At 47.3% G+C, this 21,888-nt stretch overlaps 1 protein-coding gene across 1 annotated transcript; it reads left to right on the top strand.

Annotated features, from left to right (window-relative positions):
• The first annotated feature begins 449 nt into the window (after positions 1-449).
• On the top strand, positions 450-21,850 carry LOC134467740 (microtubule-associated protein futsch-like). Its single transcript, XM_063221629.1, has 13 exons — positions 450-1,218; positions 2,366-2,616; positions 3,015-3,723; positions 6,066-6,187; positions 10,394-10,568; positions 10,817-11,041; positions 11,338-11,855; positions 12,024-12,273; positions 16,205-17,019; positions 17,325-17,619; positions 17,766-18,128; positions 18,300-20,678; positions 21,144-21,850. Exons 1-13 carry the CDS (start codon positions 540-542, stop codon positions 21,245-21,247), a joined length of 6,885 nt encoding a protein of 2,294 aa, XP_063077699.1. The 5' UTR covers positions 450-539; the 3' UTR covers positions 21,248-21,850.
• Positions 21,851-21,888: the final 38 nt, after the last annotated feature.

The following is a 21,888-nucleotide window of genomic DNA, read 5'->3' on the forward strand; positions in this document are numbered from 1 at the left end:
CAAATTTGTCAGTAAATAAATAACGATGCCGGGTCAGCCAGGTGGGAAAAAAAGAGATTTAGATGTAGACGTGCCCATAGCCTTGCCTACTTGCCTATTTGGCGTGATGCAGATGACTGTGATGCGTGTTCATTGTATATGTAGGCATGGCAGATTTTAAATGCAGGTCTGTTGATTGTGTTGGGCTATAATATTTTTTCTATAACCTTGCGAGCCGCCTGAGGCTCGCGAGCCGTGCATTGAGTAGCAGGGCCCTAGAACCTGTGCCTTGTCCATTCCATGAGCAGGTGACTTTAATATGGTTTGGACAAATTAATTTGGAATTTAAACATGTTTAAATTATTGCTGGTGGAATGAACAGATCTTCTTTCTTACACTTGAGTGACTCATATACCGTAATACTTTTGCCTTGCCTAGATTCCTGTCTGAAGGATGGCGCTAAAGCTGACCTGTCAGTGGAGGATGCCAAGGAGTTGGTCGTCTTGGAAGCCACCAATCCCGCCAAGGAAGTGCAGTCTCCCTTCTCAGAGCTGTACAACATGGTCAAGCAGGACCTGGACCCCAAGTCTCCCTTCAAGGTGTTTGGGGCCAAGACGCCTGTGTCAAAACGTAAATCCCAGAAGAAGACGGAGGCCGCGGTCAAGGAGAATGCTCCAGTCACAGCCACCACTCCAAAATCATCCCAGAAGAAGCGGAGGTCCTCAGTGGGCGCCCAGGCACAAGCCAAGCCCGACCCAGCTCCAGAAGACGCTGCTTTGTGCATGTCTGTAGAGAATGTTGCCGCTGTGGAAGAGGTGACCCAGGAGGTCCCCGTCACACCAGCGGTCAGCACCCCAGGAAAGAACAGGAGGTCCGAGGCCAGCGAGTCGAGTATTCCCTCCCCAAAGCAGTCTCCCAAGAGGCTCAGTGCTCAGGAAGTGGCCCAGCAGATCATGGCTGACCCTGCGACCCCCGGGACGCCCACCAAGGCTCCCAAGTCACCCAAGAGGAGGAGCAGCGGTGGCAGCAGTCTCACCAGTGCCAGCCCTAAACCCAAACCCGACCAAGTCCTGGCCCTGACCCCGACCCAGAGCACTGAGATCCAGGTGGCGGCTGTCGCTACTGTCGAGGAGGCCAAGCAGTCCCCCCGCAGCTCCCCCAGGGCCAACGCCGGCCAGAGGTTCAAGGTGCAGGACGTCCTGCGCGAGATCGAGCTGTCCACACCCACCAGCAGCAAAGGTGAGTTCCCCACAAGAATAGGGCCTCTCATAACCTTTTTGCTTCTTATTGAAAGTAACTCCAACAGTCAAAACTCTCCTGTACTGACCTTGTTATGCCTGGTGTTCATGGAGCAAGACTTCCTCTCAACTGTTCAAGAATCTCATGGAGCCTTATTTTTCTAGAATGCTTCCCTTCAATGTATTTCCCCCTCATCAAAACATGTACTAACCTTGTTATGCCCAGTATACATTCTTTGTATTCGTTCATGTATTTCTAGCCGTTAATCCTCTTTTGTAAGTTGTCAGGTCAATGGTAAAGGCTTAATGTAATGCAAAAGGTGTGTCTGTCAAAATTAATGTACAACATCAGATCAGGGGTCTTGTGTGTTTTAAAGTGTAGGGCCACCATGAGGCTGGCTCAAAAAGTTTGATTGCATTTGGCAGTAACGTGAGGACTTAATGGGCTGCTCTATGGAGGACCTTTTTATTGGTCGGCCCTTGTGTTGTAAGATTGTAAGTCTTGGGCATATTTTTTTACTCCTGTGTGTGTGTGTGTGCGTGCGCATACAGTCAGGTTCAGAGAAGCATTGTAACAACCGTTCCACCTACAGAAGCCGTCCATTAAATTCTTTTCCTAATTTGAAATACTGAACTTCAACTATGTGAGGAGCTGATTGCATTGTGGTGTTACCAAAAAAGAAAACCTGTAATACTTTAAGGGGGTAGAAAAAGTTTGATCACTGAACTGATAACATATTAAGTTCTGGTCTGATGCTAGGGAAGCAGGCAGTTAATTGTCTGAAACTGTGGATCACACCCCACCTCAAGTTTCCAGAGAGAACTGCTACTAGCATCATTCAGATTAATGATGATCTCAAACATGTTGTATTCTGCTACAAGAGTAGGCTCATCCTGGCTTGGACTTTGAAGATTGAAGCTTGCTCAAAATGAGCTCTCCCCTTTGCCAATCAACTAATCATACCCATCTAAAACTTGTCTGCATTAACCTAGTCGCATGTACTTTGGAAGACTTACAGTACAGTCTTTACACACACACACACACACACACACACACACACACACACACACACACACACATGTATGTAGCCGTTTTGTCATTGGATAAAAACACCTGCTAACTGTAACGCATTACCATTTACCCTCAGATGCCCAGGCCTCGTCCAGTAAGAAGCGCAAGAGTGGGGGTGCGGGAGGTGACCCCGCGCTGCCGACTCCTCTGGCCAAGAAGAAGCGTGTGTCCTTCGGGGGCCAGCTGAGCCCAGAGCTCTTCGACAAGCGCCTGCCGCCCGACTCTCCACTCCGCCGTGGGGCCACGCCCAGACGCAGCCTGGGGCCCAGCCTCGTACAGACGCCCAAGTCACTGCTCAGGAGAGCCTCCACCATCGGACTTGTGCAGGTACAGTGAAACAGAGAAACTCTTTATCGATGCTGCAGGGAGTTGGTGTCCAGCCTCATACAAATAAGTTGAAGGGATTCAACTTAATAATTTAAAATACATCTGTATCCGTTCTTAGATTTAGTACATTTCCTTCCTTGCATACATGTGCACCATGTATTTTTCCTGAATTCCAGTTCACCACCTATTAGTATATATCTGTGGTAAACACACACAATCATGTAGGAGAGCATAGTCATTAAAATAAGAGGATGGCAATAAAATGATGTGCCTTATTTTGCTGATGACTCGTTACGTATCATGTAGTGTGAATTATTAAGCTTATTCATTATTTATTGTACAGTGTCCCACCACACGGCTCTGAATTAAAGGCTTTTGTTTGTTTTCTGGTTGATCAGACATTGAAGCTTGGAGAGGCCATCCTAGAAAGCCCCAAAGGAAGCCCTGCGAAGAAGTCTCCTAAGAAGGTCGCTACTCCTAAGAAGGCAGCTTCTCCTAAAACCAAGACCCCGTCTCCTAAGAAGGCAGCGTCATCCAAGGCGAAGACCCCGTCTCCTAAGAAGGCAGCGTCACCCAAGGCGAAGACCCCGTCTCCTAAGAAGGCAGCGTCACCCAAGGCGAAGACCCCGTCTCCTAAGAAGGCAGCGTCACCCAAGGCGAAGACCCCGTCTCCTAAGAAGGCAGCTTCTCCTAAGACCAAGACGCCTACTCCGAAGAAAGCAGCTTCTCCCAAGGCCAAGACTCCGACAAAGGCCAGTCCTGCAAAGACTCCCAGCAAGACTCCAGCGAAGTCCCCAGCCAAGACCAAAACCCCGTCCCCATCGCCCTCCCGAAGAGCCTCCTCCAGCTCCCTGAGCGAGACTCCCACCGTGTCTGGTCGCTTCTCCATCTCGCGCATCAGCACCCCGTCTCCTGAGCCGGCGGGGACCCCGGCATCATCGGCTACCCCTGTGGCGGCAGCGCAGAAGGGGAGCGCCACCCCCAAGATCCCGCTGAAGAGGCGGAGCATGAAGGCTTCAGGCAGTAAGACGCCCCGCAGGAGCCTGGGCAAGGCAGCCATGGAGGCCATCCGCAGGCAGAGCGGCGCCTCCAGAGCCAACCTTAAAGGTAATTCACACACAGCCTGATTATCATCGACTTTCAAATCTCTTCGAGACTTGGTCTGACCAAGAGCACAACAATTAACATTTCTCAAACAGCATTTTCCAAATGGCCTCCCTTGGTTTGCTAATGATTGTTTTCTCCCCAACAAAGTGCAGTCCCTCCAGTTTTTCGCGATTCAGCGATCGCGTGGATTCATGCAAATTCAATGATATTCCGCATAATTTCACGATGCCGCATAATTCCTGTACAGCCGCATTTTTCCCACAAATTTCCCCCTTTGTCCCCTTCAACATTCTGTGGCAGGGGTGCTCAATAGGTCGATCGCGGTCGGACACTTAAAAAAAAAAAGTTCCCTAAGGATACCCAGAATCTGACAGACAAGTCCAGGCGCCTACACTGTAGGCCTAAATAGACCATAAACACAACGACGTCTTCAGATAAGGAGGATAACTGTCAAGCGCCTCACTCAAACTCCATAAGTCATAACATCGGAGCACAAAAATAGGACGACACGAGACGTTTGCCAATACCGTGCGCTATATGTTCAGTTACAGGCAGCGTCACCACTCGAAAGAAACAGCCAGAGAAGAAAACAACAGCCCGAAAACCGGCAATCCCCTGCTTTTTTCCATAGGCCTATGCTCTGAGAAGTGCAGGCAAGATGCAACTCCCGCATTGAGCGTGGAGTTGGCTACTTCGATTAGATTTCATTGGCACGCGTTCGAGGGGAGAGTGAATGCTGTGTGCCTGTTTAACCTGAGTGCAGACGCGTCTTCTCAAATGGTCTGTTCAGCGCGGCCGCTAGACAGAGAGCGCGCTTTTCGGTCAATTTAGTAGAGGTCTCCTTTATTTTTTGGAACTAGGGATGTCTGTAACGTCCACGAAGACAATATCACCCACGTGAAAACGCCAAACGCCCGCAAACCGCTGTTGTGTCTACTTCTCACAGCGGCATAAAAGTAGCCTACTCCATGAAATCCCAAACCAACATCACTTCAATACCCCCATGGCCAAATGTAACTTTTGTAAATGTAATTTGTGTGGGGATTTCAACAGAAAATTAAAAGGAAGTGTGTTTCTAAATCTCTCTCTCTTTTGTCTTGAGCCTGCTTAGACTGATTGTGGTTTTCAGTTACCAAAAAACCCAGAAAGGGGTGCAAAATCTTTGCAAAAAATTAAAAAATGCCGTCACAAAATCAGACATTTTGACCGCAAAAATCACAAAATCCCAGTGCAAAATCCTGGAGGGACTGAAAGTGGGAGGAGTTCCCGTATTTGCGGGAATTCAGAAAGTACTTGCATTGACTCTTGACCTGACTGGTAGCAACGCTGAAGCTGTTGCGTCACTAGGAGGGCACGGTCTGGCTAATTCACACACACACACACACTGCACACCCAAAGTCCAGGGCCAACCTCAGAGGTCTTAACCATGATCTTGTACCCTGTTGGCCTATAAGGGCGCGATCACACAGACCTCGGATTTTACAGTAGGAGGCAGATGTGTTCTATTGTTTGTCAATGAAAATGAGCGGATTACGCGTCTAATATCAGCGCAAGGCGGGTTGCTGATTCTCCGCCTCTCAGCGCCGGGCGGATCGAGTTCAAAAAAGTTGGACTCAAGGCGGAAAACCCGTGGCGGATTTCCAGATGTTCGATAGGAGACCGTTATCAACATTCATATCAGATTTACTATCCAACGTTAGGAGAGAAAGAAAAGAGCTCGTCTTCTATTCATTTTACATAGATGAATGGACAAAGCATTTTGTGTATGTTTTCACAACATTTAATGACACACCATCGATTAGGCTACGTTTCGACTGACAGTTGTCGTAACGTTGCCTAGTCACCGCATTCGAATGGGCAGTGGATCCGCGCTCGGTGTGGTCACTTCTTATTAATCAGCTGGACGAGCATCGCAGATTGCAGGCAGAAATCCGCGGTCTGTGTGATCGCGCCCTTAGTCTGTGTTGTGTATGAATGCACACACACAGTCATACCTGCCGACTTTGTGCTTTGAAAAAAACGGGTTACCCCCATATTTTGGGGGCAAATCTTTCAATTAGTCCTACTGTTCAATCGTACAAATACACTCATTTGATTGGGCCTTCTAATTGTATGGAGTTTGTGGCCTTGGGGATGAATTACAGGACTTTTTATGTGACAGGATATTTTTGGCAAAATATTGAAACGGGAAGACATAAGGAGTTTTTTGGGGAAAATTGGAGCTTTGACTGGTATGCACACCATGTTGGTGTGTGCACTTAAAAGATTGTGCCCATGTAGCGATGTGCATGTAAATGTCATTACTGTAGATTCATGTTATCATGCTGTTGCTCTGTTTGTAGTGGTGTGCTCCTATGCTGACATGGTGAAGTTTGGCAAGACCAAGCCGCAGAATCAGGCACCAACACAGAAGACCAGAACCAAGGCCAAGGTGGTGAAGAGGGTCGCTGCTGCCAAACCCAAGGTAAAACAATGTCTCTTTGGTCTCTAAATGTCACAGCATTGAATAACTGACTGGTGTCTGTGTAGTTTCCCTAATTTAAAACTGTACACAACATGTTTTAAATTTGAAAGTGTCTGGTTATATTAGTACTGAAAAAAACAAATGTTTCCTTCTTTTCCTTGCATTCTTTAATGCAATCATCTGCATGGGAGGTACTGCCCTGTCAAAATACCGCCCCAATTAGTACACAGGGGTGATAGCAGTCCGGCGCCGCGCCGGAAATCCGGCGTAGCGTGGCTGTAGAAAAAAATAAAATAATAATTTCCCCAAAATTAATAAAATAATAAACTATCGCGTAGGCCTTCATTAATGTATGGTGAAAATAAATGAGCGCGCAACAGCCTGTTGTAAGAGACGCGAAAGGAACCCAAATGAGCAGCAGCCCATAATTGTATCATCCCGACATCTTACTGAAAAATGTATCAATTTGTTACGTCTTGCTCTTGAGTCACTCACCACATCACTGGCGGCAGTCTTCTAGTTCTAGTGAAAGGAGAAGTAGATTGGCTGTCAGTATGCACAGTAAAGAGAGTTCTAGGCCCCTACTGGTTACCCTTCTCAGATATTTTCACTGTCGACGGAGGCAAATCCAAAAATGGCATCTCGTTATACTGAAGAAACGGAAGAAAGTACTATAGGCCAAGTCTAGACCATTTGGATTCCGATAAAAATTAGCAACTATTGTTAGCACAAATCCACATGGCTTGCTAGTTGTGATGGGTGTGTTGAACCGTGTGGATGTCAGTGGAATACTAGTGAAATTCTGTGATCAAGAAAACGTTTGAAGGTAAGGCCATTTAGTTATTAATTTGCCCACTGTGGCATGTTGGCTTGGGCCCGAATGATTTTGCCTTGCGCAGGTTACTCCAAAAACCTGACCATAAACGGCTTATTGATGCGCATAAACGGGCTCAGTGAGAGTTTGAAATAGGTTCGTCTATTTTCCTCATTTATGTGCGCTAAATGACTGCGCAATGTTGACAAACTTTGATGGAGATGGACGTTCTTTCAAAAAAAGTCTGTATGCTCAAAACGGTAGGCTATGCTATGCCCGTCATGATACTTTTTTTCTAGGTGTAGTGCGTAAATGTGGTCTGCATTGGAATAGCGGCTACCATTGCGACATGTCCAAATGACAATGGAATGCTTGGATCGCTAATGTTTGGCAAGCCTAGTTAGCCTACACCCCTTGTAGGCTAGTGTGAGCTGAGTTCGTGGATTTTGGTCTACTGTTGATTGAGGGATGGTGTTTTGCGTCATTCCTGACAAACCACGTGTCAAACTGATTTCAGGGAGATGTTTATATTAGTTATGCTGACTAAACCAACGCGCTCTGTGAAAACTATGTTTTGGTTCCGGTTGCCGACCGACCCTATCATTTTTTGTGCGACCCCAAAATTTTTTTTTTTGAGTTTTTGTGAATCCTCAAAAAAATATCTATGTTTTATGGAGGGTTGTTCATATAAACAAGACACAACACGTTTCTTCATTCCCATAACTCGCCATCTCTCACTTTCTACCTGCCTGCAAGTTACTGAATTTGCATCGCATGACTATCCACATAGGAGCAACATAAGCACGCGCCACAAGTGCCGCCCGGCTTGATATTAGAAAACCCCAAATGTCACTGCAGAGTTACGCAGCGCACCTATCGGTCACGTTGTTGGCTAATTAGGCCTATTATGCTACAACATGCTAATTGGTAGTCGTTGTAGCTCGTAAGTTTTTAAATAACTTGCCTCACAGCGTTCTTGCAGACTAATAGGCTGCGATGTAGTTTGGGAACCTGGCGAAAATGCCTGTCAAATGATAAGTCAATCGCCTTACCTCAACACCCGACACGGACACAGCCTGACCACCTGCCTCGAAATGCATCACACAGAAAACATTATGAGTATCCACTATTTTTGAATGTATTGATATTGTCTAGTCGTATTAGAAAAGGGCTTCCATTCAGTCACGCTGCATGTTGGACGAGATGCATAACTTGTTACAGCAATTCTAAAGTAGCACTGTATCAATACCTTGTAATTGTAAAATACGTTAATACGAGAGAAGGGAAATGTTTTGCCCAAGTTTCCCTTCATTCTTTCATTTACCACAAGGCCTTGTTAAGAAGTCCGTTAGCCCGAGCCCGTTATTTTCTAGCCCTCTCTCTGCTTGTCCCTCCACCATCGTGCAGCAGCAGGGCATCTGTCACGGTCTCACTCTCCGCACCTCCTCCAAATAATGAAATGGAAATTAACGATGATGTCGCCACAAATACGACTGTTCGATGAAGACCTAGACTACTACAGTTGCCTACAATAATGATTTAATGGCAATGACGATGTTGCCCCTCGATCACATTCATATCGCCTCAGGGGTCTACATCCTCGCGTAAAACAAAAAGTGTGTAAATAGAATGTTTCCAAGCCAGAACCTTCATCCCAAGGAAAATATGGTCTACAACCGATGATGGAAAGGAATTTTAAAAAAAAGAAAACGGGACATAGCCTACAGGAGCTAAAATAGCAGTGTCAGGCAACTGGCAGCTGGACAGGTATTGCCAGAAACGGTAGGCTGTATGATCATATCCTCATTTCGGTGACGGTCAGTATCTTGGCTCATTAATTCTTATTAGCCTATATTTCATTGTAGCTTTAGCAGGCCACACTCCACTATCGTCCTTGGCATTGTTCAACAAAGTTTATGACGAAATCTGGCGCATATGGGGTGTTGGGTGGGTCGGACATTTAAAAAAAAGGAAAAAAAAACATTTAAAAAAAAAAAAAAAAAAATCCGACCGACCCATGACCAAACCTGACAACCAACCGGAACCAAACTCTTATTTTTCTTAGGCCCAAACAGCCTCGCACAGGTTCACACAGCCTTTCTCTCTCGCGCGCTCCCTGTCGTAGCCCTTCTGCGTAATCGAATCCAGTTATTCCACGCACGATGCACAGGTTGTATTGTCTGCACGCTCTGGGCTACTTAATCCCTACTCTCGGGCAGGGGGCAATTATCAATATCAGACTCTCATGAACTTCAAATACTTGGCTTGCGTTCATGTGGCCACCACGGTGTCACCTAGACATGCAGTGAATGTTCATCTTATCTTCACGCCCTGTGCTATTTTCATGTAGCTTAATTCGGTCCTGTCTTTGTTTTTGTTGCTTTCTGTTATCTTTTCAACTCGTACATTGTAATGGGCGTGTGTACACGCGAGTGATTTTCATGTATTTTAATTGACTACAACCCAATGCGAAAGTCGCGCAGTAGTCACACAGGCTATATATACTGCCCTGTCCGTAATAACCACTGGTTCTGTCATCCGTGGAGTCGAAATATGCGATGTGAACGTGGGCCTGCAGTAGCCAATCATGCGCTTGTGCCCTAAATATCATGTACCGGTAATTAAAGGGCGTTTCCCTACAACGGAAAGGCAGGGGTTATAGCACAGCCCTTAAACAATCTGTGGTTATAGGTAGACCATGGGGCCACGAGTAGGCTATCTAAACGTATGTCCAGTAGCCTATACAAGTTATATGAGCAATGTCCCAATGAAAATGAAACTTATCAGCTTGCAGCAAATGTCATGTCATTTAAAAGTATTGCTCAATTAATTGGTAATCACCTCCTCTATTTTGGACAGAGTGTAGTTACTATGCTTTGGAGTAGTATTGCCTCCTACTGACCTGTCTTGGTATGGCTGCTACATATGTAGCTTTCAGTTAATTCAATGTGGTAAAATATGCACCATGTTTTCAGAAATGCATTCTGGTGTTGAAATGTTGCATTGGTTCAATACCCACCTCAATAACTTTAGTGCAACATCACAAGCCTAGAATGCATTTCTAACTGCATACGTTGGTATTCGTTTTTACAGCTAGAATTGAACGTGGTGGTCAGTTTCTTTCAGCCAAGTGCTGTAGCCTACCAACAGGGAAATGATCTGTGTTTTCGTGAATAACACTATAGAAATAATGCAAAAATGAAAACATTATCTTAAATGTTTGAATAATGTGTTTGAATAATAATAAGGCCTACATTACGTCTCATATGCAGTATGTCCCGTCGTCCCCCGGCCCCCCCTCCCCGACCAGGAAAAAAGTTCAGGCTCAGGATTTTTTTTCACTATCACCCCTGAGTACATGATGTTGTTGAACATATTTTCTTGTTGTTTAGACTCCAGCCAGGAAGCTGAAGGAGGTCAGCAGCACTGGACATGCCAACTCACCCGCCACCATCGTGCTGAGCAAGGCCCAGCTCAGAGCCGCCCAGGTCACCTGTGGTGCGCCCAGAATGGTGCCCAACGTCGCCCTCTACAGGATGGACATGAGGATGAATGAGGACCTCTCAGGTAGCCTAACGCAAGCCTCTTCGGGTTGTTGAAAACGGGCATGGATTGGAAATGCGGGTCAGATGGTGGCTGGGTACCCAATTTCCTGGAGTTATTTTTTCGTGAGATTCTTACCCTTCAAAGTACTGAATGTCTGGTGTTTTTAAATGTCCATGTATCGGTGGAAGGTTGTGTGTTACTCCTGAATCGTCAGTTCAATTTGCTTCAGTGGCATACCTGTTCTCAAGTAGTCCTCACTGTACTTGCAGGTGTTTCAGAAATATTTAAGACTCCAGCAAACAACAAGCAGAGACGTGCGTCCACCAGGAAAAGCCTTGTTGCCAAAACTCCCGTCACGGTCTCTTCAATGGCTCTTCCCAAAACTCCTGTCGCCTCTACTTCAGTGACTCTTCCCAAAACTCCAGTTGCTGAGACGCCACTGGCATCTGTTTCCATGGTAGAATTGTCAGTCATGAAGACACCAGAGGAGACCGGTGAGGAGCTTGTGGTTACTTGATTAGCATCATCATGTATATTGATCACGCAGGGCCCTTTTTTTTGCGCTTGTTGATTCATATGGTTGATGCATTGACATGAAATGTAAGGTTTTTAAAGTAAATTAAAAGCGAATCCAAAGCACAAGTAAAATTTGAACAAGCTATATGTGAACTCCGCTTTTTACTGTTGTAGTGAAATTGCTTGTGGATGAGCCAATTTTATTTATTTTGTTATTACCGTATTATAAGTTTGTCAACTATTTAAATGTCTGTCTTCATGTGGCTCCCTGCAGGAGAAATGCTGGTGTCCCCCATGAGTGTGGTGTCGGCTGCCAAGCACGGCGGCTACAACAGCGAGGCAGTCTCTCGCCTCCTCCAGGACGGCAGCTTCATCGCCCAGGACGACGACGCCAGCTTCGTTGCCAAGGAGACCAGCTCTGCTCAACAAAGCATTTCCTCAGAACAAGATGACGAAGATGTTGATGACAACGATGATGACGAGGAATCCGTAGACACCCCAGTGTCCCAGACCCCCCAGCAGAAGACTGCTCCCACTTCCGACGCGGCTGCCACCTGCCTGACCGGCGTCAAGCGGCTCATGAAGACGCCCCGCGTGAAGAGCGGCGACAGCCCCGTGTTGTGTGCCGTCGCCCTGAAGCGGCTTGTCCAGACCCCCAAGCAGAAGGCAGCAGAGCCGGCCGAGGAGGACCTCTCAGGGGTGCGGCACCTGCTGAAGACCCCCAAGGAGAAGAGCCAGAGTGTGGAAGTTGACCTCAGGGGCCGACTGCTGAGAACACCCAGGGAGAAAAAGGTAGCGAGCGTATGTTTTGCACACATCTTTTTATTGTGTAGCAACTTGTGTGTAGTTGTGACGGTGTGAACACCACCACCCTATATGTGTTGTGTGGACCTGATGGAGCAGCTTTAAATGTCACTGTACTCTGTACAATGCTAATAAAGATGTTCTATTGTGTTTCAGAGCGTGGAAGAGGACCTGACTGGGGTGAAGGAGCTCGTCAAGACACCCAAGACCAAAGGAGAGCCTGTGCAGAACAAGTTTGGTATCAGCAAGTTGATGAAGACGCCCAGGCAGAAGGGAGCCGCTGCCGTGGAAGACTTTGAGGGCGTGCAGGATCTTCTCCAAGAGCCTGAGGAGCCCGAGGCGGACATCACACCAGAGCCGGAGAGTAATGAGGCTGCTGCCAGCACAGAAGAAGTGCAGGCTGAAGGTGAGGGAGGAAAAAAAGATGCAAAAGAAACGAAGTATCCAAGGCACTCTTCCCAAAAAAGTTAAAATAGCTTTATTAAATGGCTAAATCATTGTAGAAAAGTTAAAAACGCCAACATGTTTCGGCCAAGGAGTGGCCTTCATCAGGGCAGAGTCAATACTGAAGCGTCACTGGCGCAGGTAACAAAAGAAAAGTTTGACAGGGGTTTGACGGGTGATTGACAGGTAGGCGGAAATTGGTCATGACGCACCGCCTCCTCGTCGTCCTAAAAACACACACAACTAGGAGAGAAAAAGTAAAAGAATGAAAATGAAACAAAATAATCAATACAGTGTTCATGAAACAGTATAAAACAGGGGGTTCCCCTATATCAAGTCAAGATTACAACGCAGTGTAATAGCTATAGAAAAGGCATCATCTCAAATGAATCATTCAATCCAGGAGTAGACGTGGCATTTAATTTATATATCCATCTATTCTCTTTCTGATTCAATATTTTTTGTCTGTCCCCTCTCCTAGGGGTAGAAGGGACACAGTCAATGCCCATAGCACTGAATTTAACCGTTTTGTTATTGTGGGTCTCCACAAAGTGCCTTGTCATAGCATATTCGCAGTTACCAACCCGTGCCGCATATTTATGTTCAGAAAGGCGGTCCTGGAAGCGTCTCTTAGTGCGCCCCACGTAAAAAGCCTCACATAATCCACATTGCAGAATGTAAATCACATGGGTGCTCTTACAATTTATAAAGTGCCTGGTAGGATACGTAGCAAGAGTGACAGGGTGGGTAAATCCTTTTGTCTTAGAGACAATGTCGCAAACATTACAGTGTCCACATTTAAAAGTGCCATTGGGCACCGTGGGTAACCATGTACTTTTTTCTTTTGCCGGCGTATAACTTCTCACCAGTCTGTCCCTCAATGTAGGGGCTCTCCTATACGTGAAAATAGGTCGTTCATCAAATATATTTTGCAAGGAAGTATCGCATTTCAACATATCCCAATTAGATTTAATCGCATTGACTATAGACGGCGCATTGGTGCTATAGCGCGTCGAAAAGAATACCCTATCCTGTTTAGCAGGTGCGGGTTTACGTGTCAATAAAGAGCTACGTTCGATGGAGTTGGCTCTCTCCAGCGCCATATTCAAGGTATTAGATGAGTAGCCACGCTGAACAAAACGACCATACATTTCTTTACTTTTTAAGTCATAGTCACGTGAGTCATCACAAATTCGTCGTAATCTTTGGAACTGCCCGAAAGGGATGTTCTTAATTAATGAGGGGGGATGAAAACTTTTCGCATGTAAGACAGTATTCTTGTGAGCCTCTTTTCTAAAAATACTTGTGTGTAGGTAGCCATCCTCATCTTTATAAATTTCAAGGTCCAAAAAGTTTATCTTTTCTTTACTGTAGTCTAAAGACAATTTGATATTCTGGTTGGCCGCATTCAGGTAACTATGAAAAGCCAGTAGTTCATTTTCATTACCATCCCACCATAAGATGACGTCATCAATATACGGGCCCACCATCTGATCTTATCTTTAAAGATGTTGTCATTAGTAAAGACAACATCTTCCTCCCACTTCCCCATGAACAATCCCGCATACGATGGGCTAAAACACGCCCCCATTGCGCAGCCTTTAATTTGCTTAAAAAGTTGGTCCTGAACAAAAAAAAATGTTATTGTTCAATGTCCAGTCTGTTAACTTGACCAAGAAGTCAGTGGGAGGGCTGTGTGGGAGTGGGCGTCTGTCGAGAAAGTGTCTTAAAGCAGCGAGCCCTTGGTCGTGATCAATGTTCGTGTAAAGCGCCTCGACATCCATGGTCACCAGAAGCGCATCTGGACCAATAAAGTTATGGTCCCTTATTTGGCATAGAACATCAGTGGTGTCCTGTATGTATGCTGGTAGTGATGGTAGAAGTGGTTTAATAAAAAAGTCCACATACTTGGAAATGGGTTCCATCAGTGTATCATTCCCTGAGATCACTGGTCTTCCCGGTGGGTTTGTCATACTCTTGTGCACCTTAGGGAGGAGGTAGAACGCTGCCATCCGTGGGTGGGGTTTAAAAAGAAAATCCAGTTCCTGCGTGGAGATCAACTCGTTATCTTTTGCCTGAAGAAGTATTTCGTGGAGGTCCTTCACTAAAGTCTCCGTTGGGTTACTCTTTAAAGGAACATAAAAAGCAGTGTCCCCCAACTGTCTATGGGCCTCTTCAATGTTTTGGTCGTATCTAAAAACAATCAAAGCACCACCCTTGTCTGATTTCCTAATAATAATGTCCTTATTATCTGTCAATTCTTTTAAAGCAGCTCGCTCTTCCACAGTCAGATTAGGCTGACGCTGTTGGCTTTTGCTGGTCAAGATTTTCTCCACCTCGTAATTCACTTTTTTCTCAAAAGTCTCCAAAGTAGCATTCTGCACTCTTGGACAAAACTGTGATCTAGGTTTGAAAGGGGTTAAAGTGGTGCGTGTATCCATATAATTTGACGGCCGTGCTGGGTTTAGTTTATACCAAGCTTTAAGATGTAAACTTCTATAAAACCTAAATAGGTCGATCTTGATGTCAAAGTCATTAGAAGTATTTGTGGGAGAAAATGATAATCCTTTAGAGAGTAGTTTAGTTTGTATATCCGAAAGTGGGGTACCTGTTAAGTTAATCACCGTGTCTGTGACAGTGTCCGTGTCCTGGTGGCATAAGGGTTTCTTTCGTCCTCGTCCTCGTTCCTTTTTTTCTTCCTTCTTTTTTTCTGTTTGCCTTTGCCCCCATATCTGGGGGCTTTGCCGTTTCCCGCATAAGTATCCCTAGGGTCGTAACCAGAGGAGTGCCCCCCCTGGTCCTCCTCTTCACTGGTGAAATTGAACGACACGGTGCACGCACCGCTTCTCTGTGGTTCTTGGTTAAGCGGTGATCTCCGTTTCGGCCAAAAGTAAACCTTATTCTCTTTGTAGTCCCACTCGTCGCGTTTCAATTTACTAAGTTTCTCCCGTTTCACTTGTTCTTTGAACCTTGTCATGTTTTCGTCGAGTTTGGCCAAAGATTTCTTAATTTCCTCACTTTTGATATCTTCTATCTTTTTATTCAGTTCCTCCATCTCTTTCTGAATAACTTCTTGGTCCTTCTTCGCTTCCTCTATCAAGAGGAGCATCAGGTCAGATGAGCACTTGCTCAAGATGGCCTCCCATTTCTGTCTGAAATCTCCATTGTCTTTGGAGCCTGTTGCTGGAAACTTTTTGATGCGAAGTCCTCTGGGAATTATTCCTTTTCTCCAATAATCCGACAATTGAATGGAATTCAAGTCAAGTTTAATGTCCTTTTCTCTCAGTCGTTTTAGATCATGTAGTAAATCCCGATAGTCCTGGTTCCCCTGCATTTCTGTATCAACTTCATCAAGTAGAGAAGCGCTGGTAATAATCCGCTTTCCTTCATCATTGGTATACGCAAAAGTAGAAGCCATTCTTAGTGTTCTTCAGCAGTAAATGTAGGTAAAAAGTAACGCTCAACACGGTTAAGTGGAGCACCTCCAATGCAAACAAAACTGGAACAATAGGAAAAGTTGGAGGGCTACGGCGTTTTTAGTTGGTAGTCCGAAGGTGCTCTTTGGTCAAAAAATAGGATGCAAAAGAAACGAAGTATCCAAGGCACTCTTCCCAAAAAAGTTAAAATAGCTTTATTAAATGGCTAAATCATTGTAGAAAAGTTAAAAACGCCAGGAAAAAAACGGAGGAAAAAAAGACTTGGCATGCCTGTGCAAAACTTTGTGTTCAATAGATAAACTTGAGAAAAAAAGACTATTCAAAATAATCTGGAGAAAAAAAGACTATTCAAAAAAATCTGTTGAAATAAAAACAAAGTAATTTGTATTTATATTGTGACCCTTCATAGAATTTTAATCCGCGCATGAATGACTAAATGGCTGTATTCTTCCATAGAATTGGATGTTATCGAAGAGGAGGACAAGGAAAACATGCGCCCAGCGGAGGTCATCCAAGCCGTCGACGCCAAGCCCATCGAGCCAGCCGCCGTAGCCGTCGACGAGGCCGTGGAGGGCAAGAGGGAGACCCAGGCCAAGCGACTGAGCTCCCCCTTGAAGGAGCTCTTCCAGGAGAGACGAGCCGAGGCCTGTGCCGAGGAGCCCGTGTTGGAGGAGGAGATGGAGTGCCTTCCCCTGCAGACCGCAGAGGAAGCTCCCAAGGAAGCAGAGGAGGCTGCTGTTGTCACTGAGGACGATCGTGCACCCATTGAGGCCGCTGCATCCAAGCCTGCTGAGGCCACCACAGCAGCTGATGTACCACAAGTGGAACCCATTGAGGTACATGAGGTCGTCACTAAGGACGATAGTGCACCCATTGAGGCTGCTGCTGCTGCTGCTGCTTTTGTCGACGTCTCTGAGGAAGAACGTGCACCCATTGAGACCACTGTTGTTGATCTGACTGAGGAAGAACGTGCACCCATTGAGGCCGCTGCTGAGGAGCCTGCTGAGGAGCCTGCTGAGGAGCCTGCTGAGGAGCCTGCTGAGGAGCCTATGGAAGCAGAGGTCGCACCACTGCAGGCGACCGATGTGACAGTTGTTGAGGCCAGCCAAGACGTGCCAGAGGAGGCAGAGTCCACTGCTGAGGCCACCACAGCAGCTGATGTACCACAAGTGGAACCCATTGAGGTACTTGAGGTCGTCACTGAGGACGATAGTGCACCAATTGAGGCTGCTGCGTCCGAGGCCAATGTACATCAAGAGGAACCCGTTGAGGTACTTGCACAAATCACAACGTTCACAAATCACATTTTATTTTCATAATTCCAAGCTAATTCAAGGGTTTATTGTCATTGAAGGAAATGACAATTGAGGCTGTTTTAAAGAATGGTACAATGCTGTTATGCCCAAAGTGTAACATGGGACCCTCTGGGACGAACCACAATCCAGCCTTGAGACCCTAAACAATCACCATAAATGAAAACCCAACCAATATATAGTTTACTATTAGCCTGTGTGGTTTGACATTCTGTTGCATCGTGGGCATGACAAAAGCCAAAACATATCCTTATTATTTGCAGGAGGCAGTCATTGCTGCTGAATGTGCCACTGAATTGGCTGCTGAGCTGCCCGTATCCCCCAGTGCAGCTGTTGAGGCCAGCCAAGACGTGACGGAGGAGGCAGAGTCCACTGCTGAGGCAGCCCCAGCCCCTACCCCTGCTCGAGGAAGGAGAGTAAGGCCGGCCAAGCAGGCACCCGAGACTGCCCCGACACCACGACGAGGACGCAAAGCTGCCAAGCAGGACTCCGCTGAGGAGGAAGTTCTTGTGGAGGAGGTTGCTGCTGCAGCTACTGAATGCACCACTGAATCCTCAGGTAAGTGACTAATCTCTTTGTGCTGCTGAACAAATTCTGTTTAAGCTTTAAACTTCTTTAAACATATATGGAAAGGTTCACACTTATAATTGAATATTAAGTCTGCAAATCCTGACGACATCCCGTTATGTTCTTTTTCTTCTCAGTGCTGGCCGTGGCATCTGCAGAAGCTCAGGACGTCTGTGAGACGGACGAGAAGGACGTGGCCCTGGAAGAAGTCTCTGAGGAGACTCCAGAGGAGCCTGTGGAAGCCGAGGTCGCACCACTGCAGGCGTCCGATGTGCTAGCTGTTGAGGCCAGCCAAGACGTGCCAGAGGAGGCAGAGTCCACTGCTGAGGCAACCCCAGCCCCTACCCCTGCTCGAGGAAGAAGAGGAAGGCCGGCCAAGCAGGCACCCGAGACCACTGAGGTGGCCAAACCACGTCGAGGACGCAAAGCTGCCAAGCAGGACTCCGCTGAAGAGGAAGTTGTTGTGGAGGAAGTTGCTGCTGCAGCTACTGAATCCTCAGGTAAGTCATTGATCTCTTTGTGCTCCTGAAGAAATTCTGTTTCAGCTTTTAAAATTCTTTCAATAAAAAATATGGCTATGGAGAGGTTCACTCATATAATTGAATATAAAGTCTGCAAATCCTGACGACATCCTGTTTTTGTGTTCTTTTTCTTGATCGTGGCATCTGCAGAAGCTCAGGACAGCAGTGAGACTGCTTGCACTGATGACATGGACGTAGCCCTGGAAGGTGTCTCTGCGGAGACCCCAGAGGAACCCGTGGAAGCAGAGGTCGCACCACTGCAGGCAGCTGTTGAGGCCATCCAAGATGTTTCAGAGGAAGCGGAGTCCACTGCTGAGGCAGCACCAGCGCCAGCCCCTGCCCGAGGGAGGAGAGGAAGACCAGCCAAGCAGGCACCTGAGACCACTGAGGTGGCCAAACCACGCCGAGGACGCAAAGCTGCCAAGCAGGACTCTGTGGCGCAGGCTGAGGAGGAACAGGCCATGGAGGTTGAGGAGGTCACTGCTGCTGCTGCTGAGACTGTAGAGGTCAACACCACAGAGGAAGTGGCTGTGGCTCAGGAGGAGCCTGAGCCAGTTGAGCCAGTCACTGAAGCGCCCAAGGCTGGCAGAGGAAGACGAGGCAAACAGCAGGCCAAAGCTCCCGTGGTTGCAGTGGAGCAGGAGGAAGAAGAGCCAGCAGCTGTCGCAGAGTCCGCCTCAGAAAGCGAGCCTAGCACAGAGGCTTCCGAACCTGCTGATGCTGTTGTTCCGGTCGCTGAAGAACCCGCCACACCTGTCGTCACCGTGAAAGCTGTGCGTGGCCGCAGAGGCAAGCAGGCCGCTGCCAAGCCCCAGGAGGAGGAGGAGGAGAAGCCCCAGCCTCCTGCTGCCAAGGCTGGGCGCGGCAGGAGGGGCAAGCAGGCCCCTGTCGAAGCTGCAGAAGAAATGGAAGCTGCAGCTGAGCCAACGCCAGCACCCTCTGAAGAGCCTGTAGAGAAGCCTAAAGCCACTAAATCAACGCGTGGCAGGAAGGCCAAGCAGACCTCAGTAGAGGAGAAGGAAGAGGTCTTGGTGAACCAGGAAACGGCTGAAGAGACTGCACCTGCTGAGGTGGTGGAAGAGCCCCCTCAAAGAGCAGCCGGGTCTGGAAGAGGCAAGAAGGCCAAGCAGGTGTCCTTTGAGGAACCGGAGGTGGCCGAGGAGACGGTGGCGGCCATTGAGGTGGCCCAAGAGGACAGCATTGCAGCTCCTGCTGTTGAGGAGCCAGCGAAAACTGCAGCTCCTGCTGCTTCAACCAAAGGCGGTCGTGGGCGTGGACGAGGCAAGCAGGCCGCTGCGCCCAAGGTCCAAGAGGAGGTGGAGGAGGAGCAGGAGGCTGAAGACGCCGAGTCTGCTGAAGCAGAGGTGGAAGAAATTGTGACCAAGGCTCCTGCGGCCAAGTCAGGACGTGGCCGCAAGGCCAAGGTGGCTGAGGCTGAGCCAGACCAGTCCCCAGCTGCTGAAGAACCGGAGGAGGAGAAGACCCAGACCAAAGCAGCCAGATCAGCACGAGGGCGTAAGACCAAGCAAGCCCCAATGCCGGCCCCACAGGAGGAGACCGAGACGACACCTGAAGCCCAACCAGAGCTTGCAGCTGCTGCTGAGGTGGCGGAAGAACCATTGCAAGTTTCCACATCGAAGCCTGTGCGTGGTAGAAAGGGCAAGGCTGCGGCCAAACCGGTGGAGATTGAGGCCGTGGAGGAGGCTGAAGAACCAGCAGTGGCCCCCGAGGCGCCAGCCAAGGAGCCTGCTGTGAAGAGAGGCAGGGGCAGGGTGGCCAAGAAGGGCAAGGCTGAGGAGGAGGTGAAGGAGGAGGAGGAAGAGAAGACTGAGTCCGAGTCCAATGGTGATCAGGATGCTGACGCGCCCGAGAAGGAGACCTCCACCAAGAAATCAGTCAACTGGAGCAACGACCTGGTCCAGGCCCGTGACCTTGAGTCTGGCAAGGACTTGGTTGAAGAGGTGGTTGCTGAGGTGAAGCGGGTCGGCAAGGGCAGAGCGGCACCCAAGGGACGAGGCGCTAAGAAAACCGCCGCCCAGCCTCCAGTAGAAGAAGAGGAGGCAAAGCCAGAAGAGGAGGCTGAGGCCACACCTGAGCCTGCACCTGAGCCTGTTGTCAAGACGACTGGAAGACGTGGAAAGGCTGCAGCCCCTAAGGCGGTGAAACAGGCCCAGGAGGAGGAGGAGGAGGAGGAGAAAGAGGAGGCTGCCCCTGCCCCAAAACGAGGGGCCAAGAGGAGAGGGGTATCCAAGGACACTGAGGAGTTGTCGGTCGAGGCTGCGTCTCCACCCAAGAAGAGGCGAGGGAAGGCAGCTGCATCAGAGGAGGAGGAACAGCCCGAGGCCCCTGCTGCTGCTCCCGCACCCGCTAAAGGGAGGAGAGGAGCGGCCAAGAAGGTGGCAGAGCAAGTGGTGCCAGAAGCAGAGCCAGAGAAGGCTGAACCCGCCAAGGCAGCTCCCAAAACAGTCAGGGGGAAGAGGAAAGTGGCCCAGGAGCAGGAGACCGCTCCAGCTGAGGACACGGCCAAAGGTTGGTATCAAGTTTATTAATAGTGCATATTAGTACTGTGTAAGAACCAACAATCAGTAACCAACTATTGCACTGAGACTTTTAAAATGTGAATGTTTAATGTGAAATAATCTGTTTGTATGTATGCTACCAGACACCTTAATTTCATTCGGGATTAATAAATGTTACTTTAAGCTCTCTCGCTCGCTCGCTCACTTAACTTTGCTTTGATTGTAGACTGCCTTAAGTTGCCAGTGGGTTAATGGTTATCACCTAGCTCCAAACTACTGTTATTTAGAGGTGTATTTAACATTCATCGTTCATTTAAAAAAATGTATATATATATATTTATCCCAATACAGCTATATCTTTTATTTATTCTTATTATGATTATTATTTATTATTGTTTAGACTGCAAATGCCTTGTTCACATGACGCTAATTTTGAAGGTGTTCTCTGGTGTGTTTTTCTCTCTGTGTCCAGCAGGGGTCAGCAGCTCCAGAGGTAAAGGCCGCAGCCAGAAGAAGGCGCCAGAGGCTGCTGCAGAGGAGGAGGCTGCCCCAAGCAGCAGGCGCACGCGGAGGAAATGAGGCCTCACCTTCACCTCACCTCCCATAGCCAAATGTATATAACCACACAGGCACCCCACACTTCTGTATTTTTTTTTTGTTTTGTTTGTTTTTTAACAGATTATGTGACTTCATGTGTCTCGCTTCCTTTTTTGATGTGTATGGTTTATTTTGGTGGTACTTAGATTTTTAGGACTTCAGAGAAGAAAATATCTATATATATATATATATGGACCTCTTTTTTTATAATGCTTTCAGTCTATTGTACTTGGTAGATTTTAATGTAATTAAATGTATACTTGTGTACTCAGGAGAATGTGAGAGGAAAAAAAAAATATTCAGGGCGAAACCGTTCAGATAACAAAAAGTTTTACTGTAGTGACCAAGATTTGTCTTAATTTTGGTTTGTTTGTCTTTTTTACTTTACACATGTATTTTAAAAGATGTTTTCATACATTAAAATTGAGGACCTGTCAACCATGTGAAGTTTTGTATCCACCTGATCCATCCTTATGTTTCAAAAAGAGTGAAGTAGCCAACTTTCTACATGGGAAAGCAATTGGCTTTCTGTGGCAGCTCTGTTGCAAAATGCACCAATACAAATAAAATATGTACAGTTCCTCAAAGTGTTGGCTGTTTCAAGTAATTGCTCATCTGGTGTG

Source organism: Engraulis encrasicolus, chromosome 2 (assembly GCF_034702125.1).
Source record: "Engraulis encrasicolus isolate BLACKSEA-1 chromosome 2, IST_EnEncr_1.0, whole genome shotgun sequence".
In the NCBI taxonomy this organism is placed as follows: domain Eukaryota; kingdom Metazoa; phylum Chordata; class Actinopteri; order Clupeiformes; family Engraulidae; genus Engraulis; species Engraulis encrasicolus.

What these genes read in the sequence shown, in the direction of transcription:
- LOC134467740 (XM_063221629.1), top strand. Translation starts at nt 540, where the DNA reads ATGGTCAAGCAGGACCTGGACCCCAAGTCTCCCTTCAAGGTGTTTGGG. An exon ending in ATCAAGAGGAACCCGTTGAG is followed by an intron (nt 17,020 to 17,324) that starts GTACTTGCACAA and finishes TATTATTTGCAG; the next exon opens with GAGGCAGTCATTGCTGCTGA. An exon ending in TGCAGCTACTGAATCCTCAG is followed by an intron (nt 18,129 to 18,299) that starts GTAAGTCATTGA and finishes TGGCATCTGCAG; the next exon opens with AAGCTCAGGACAGCAGTGAG.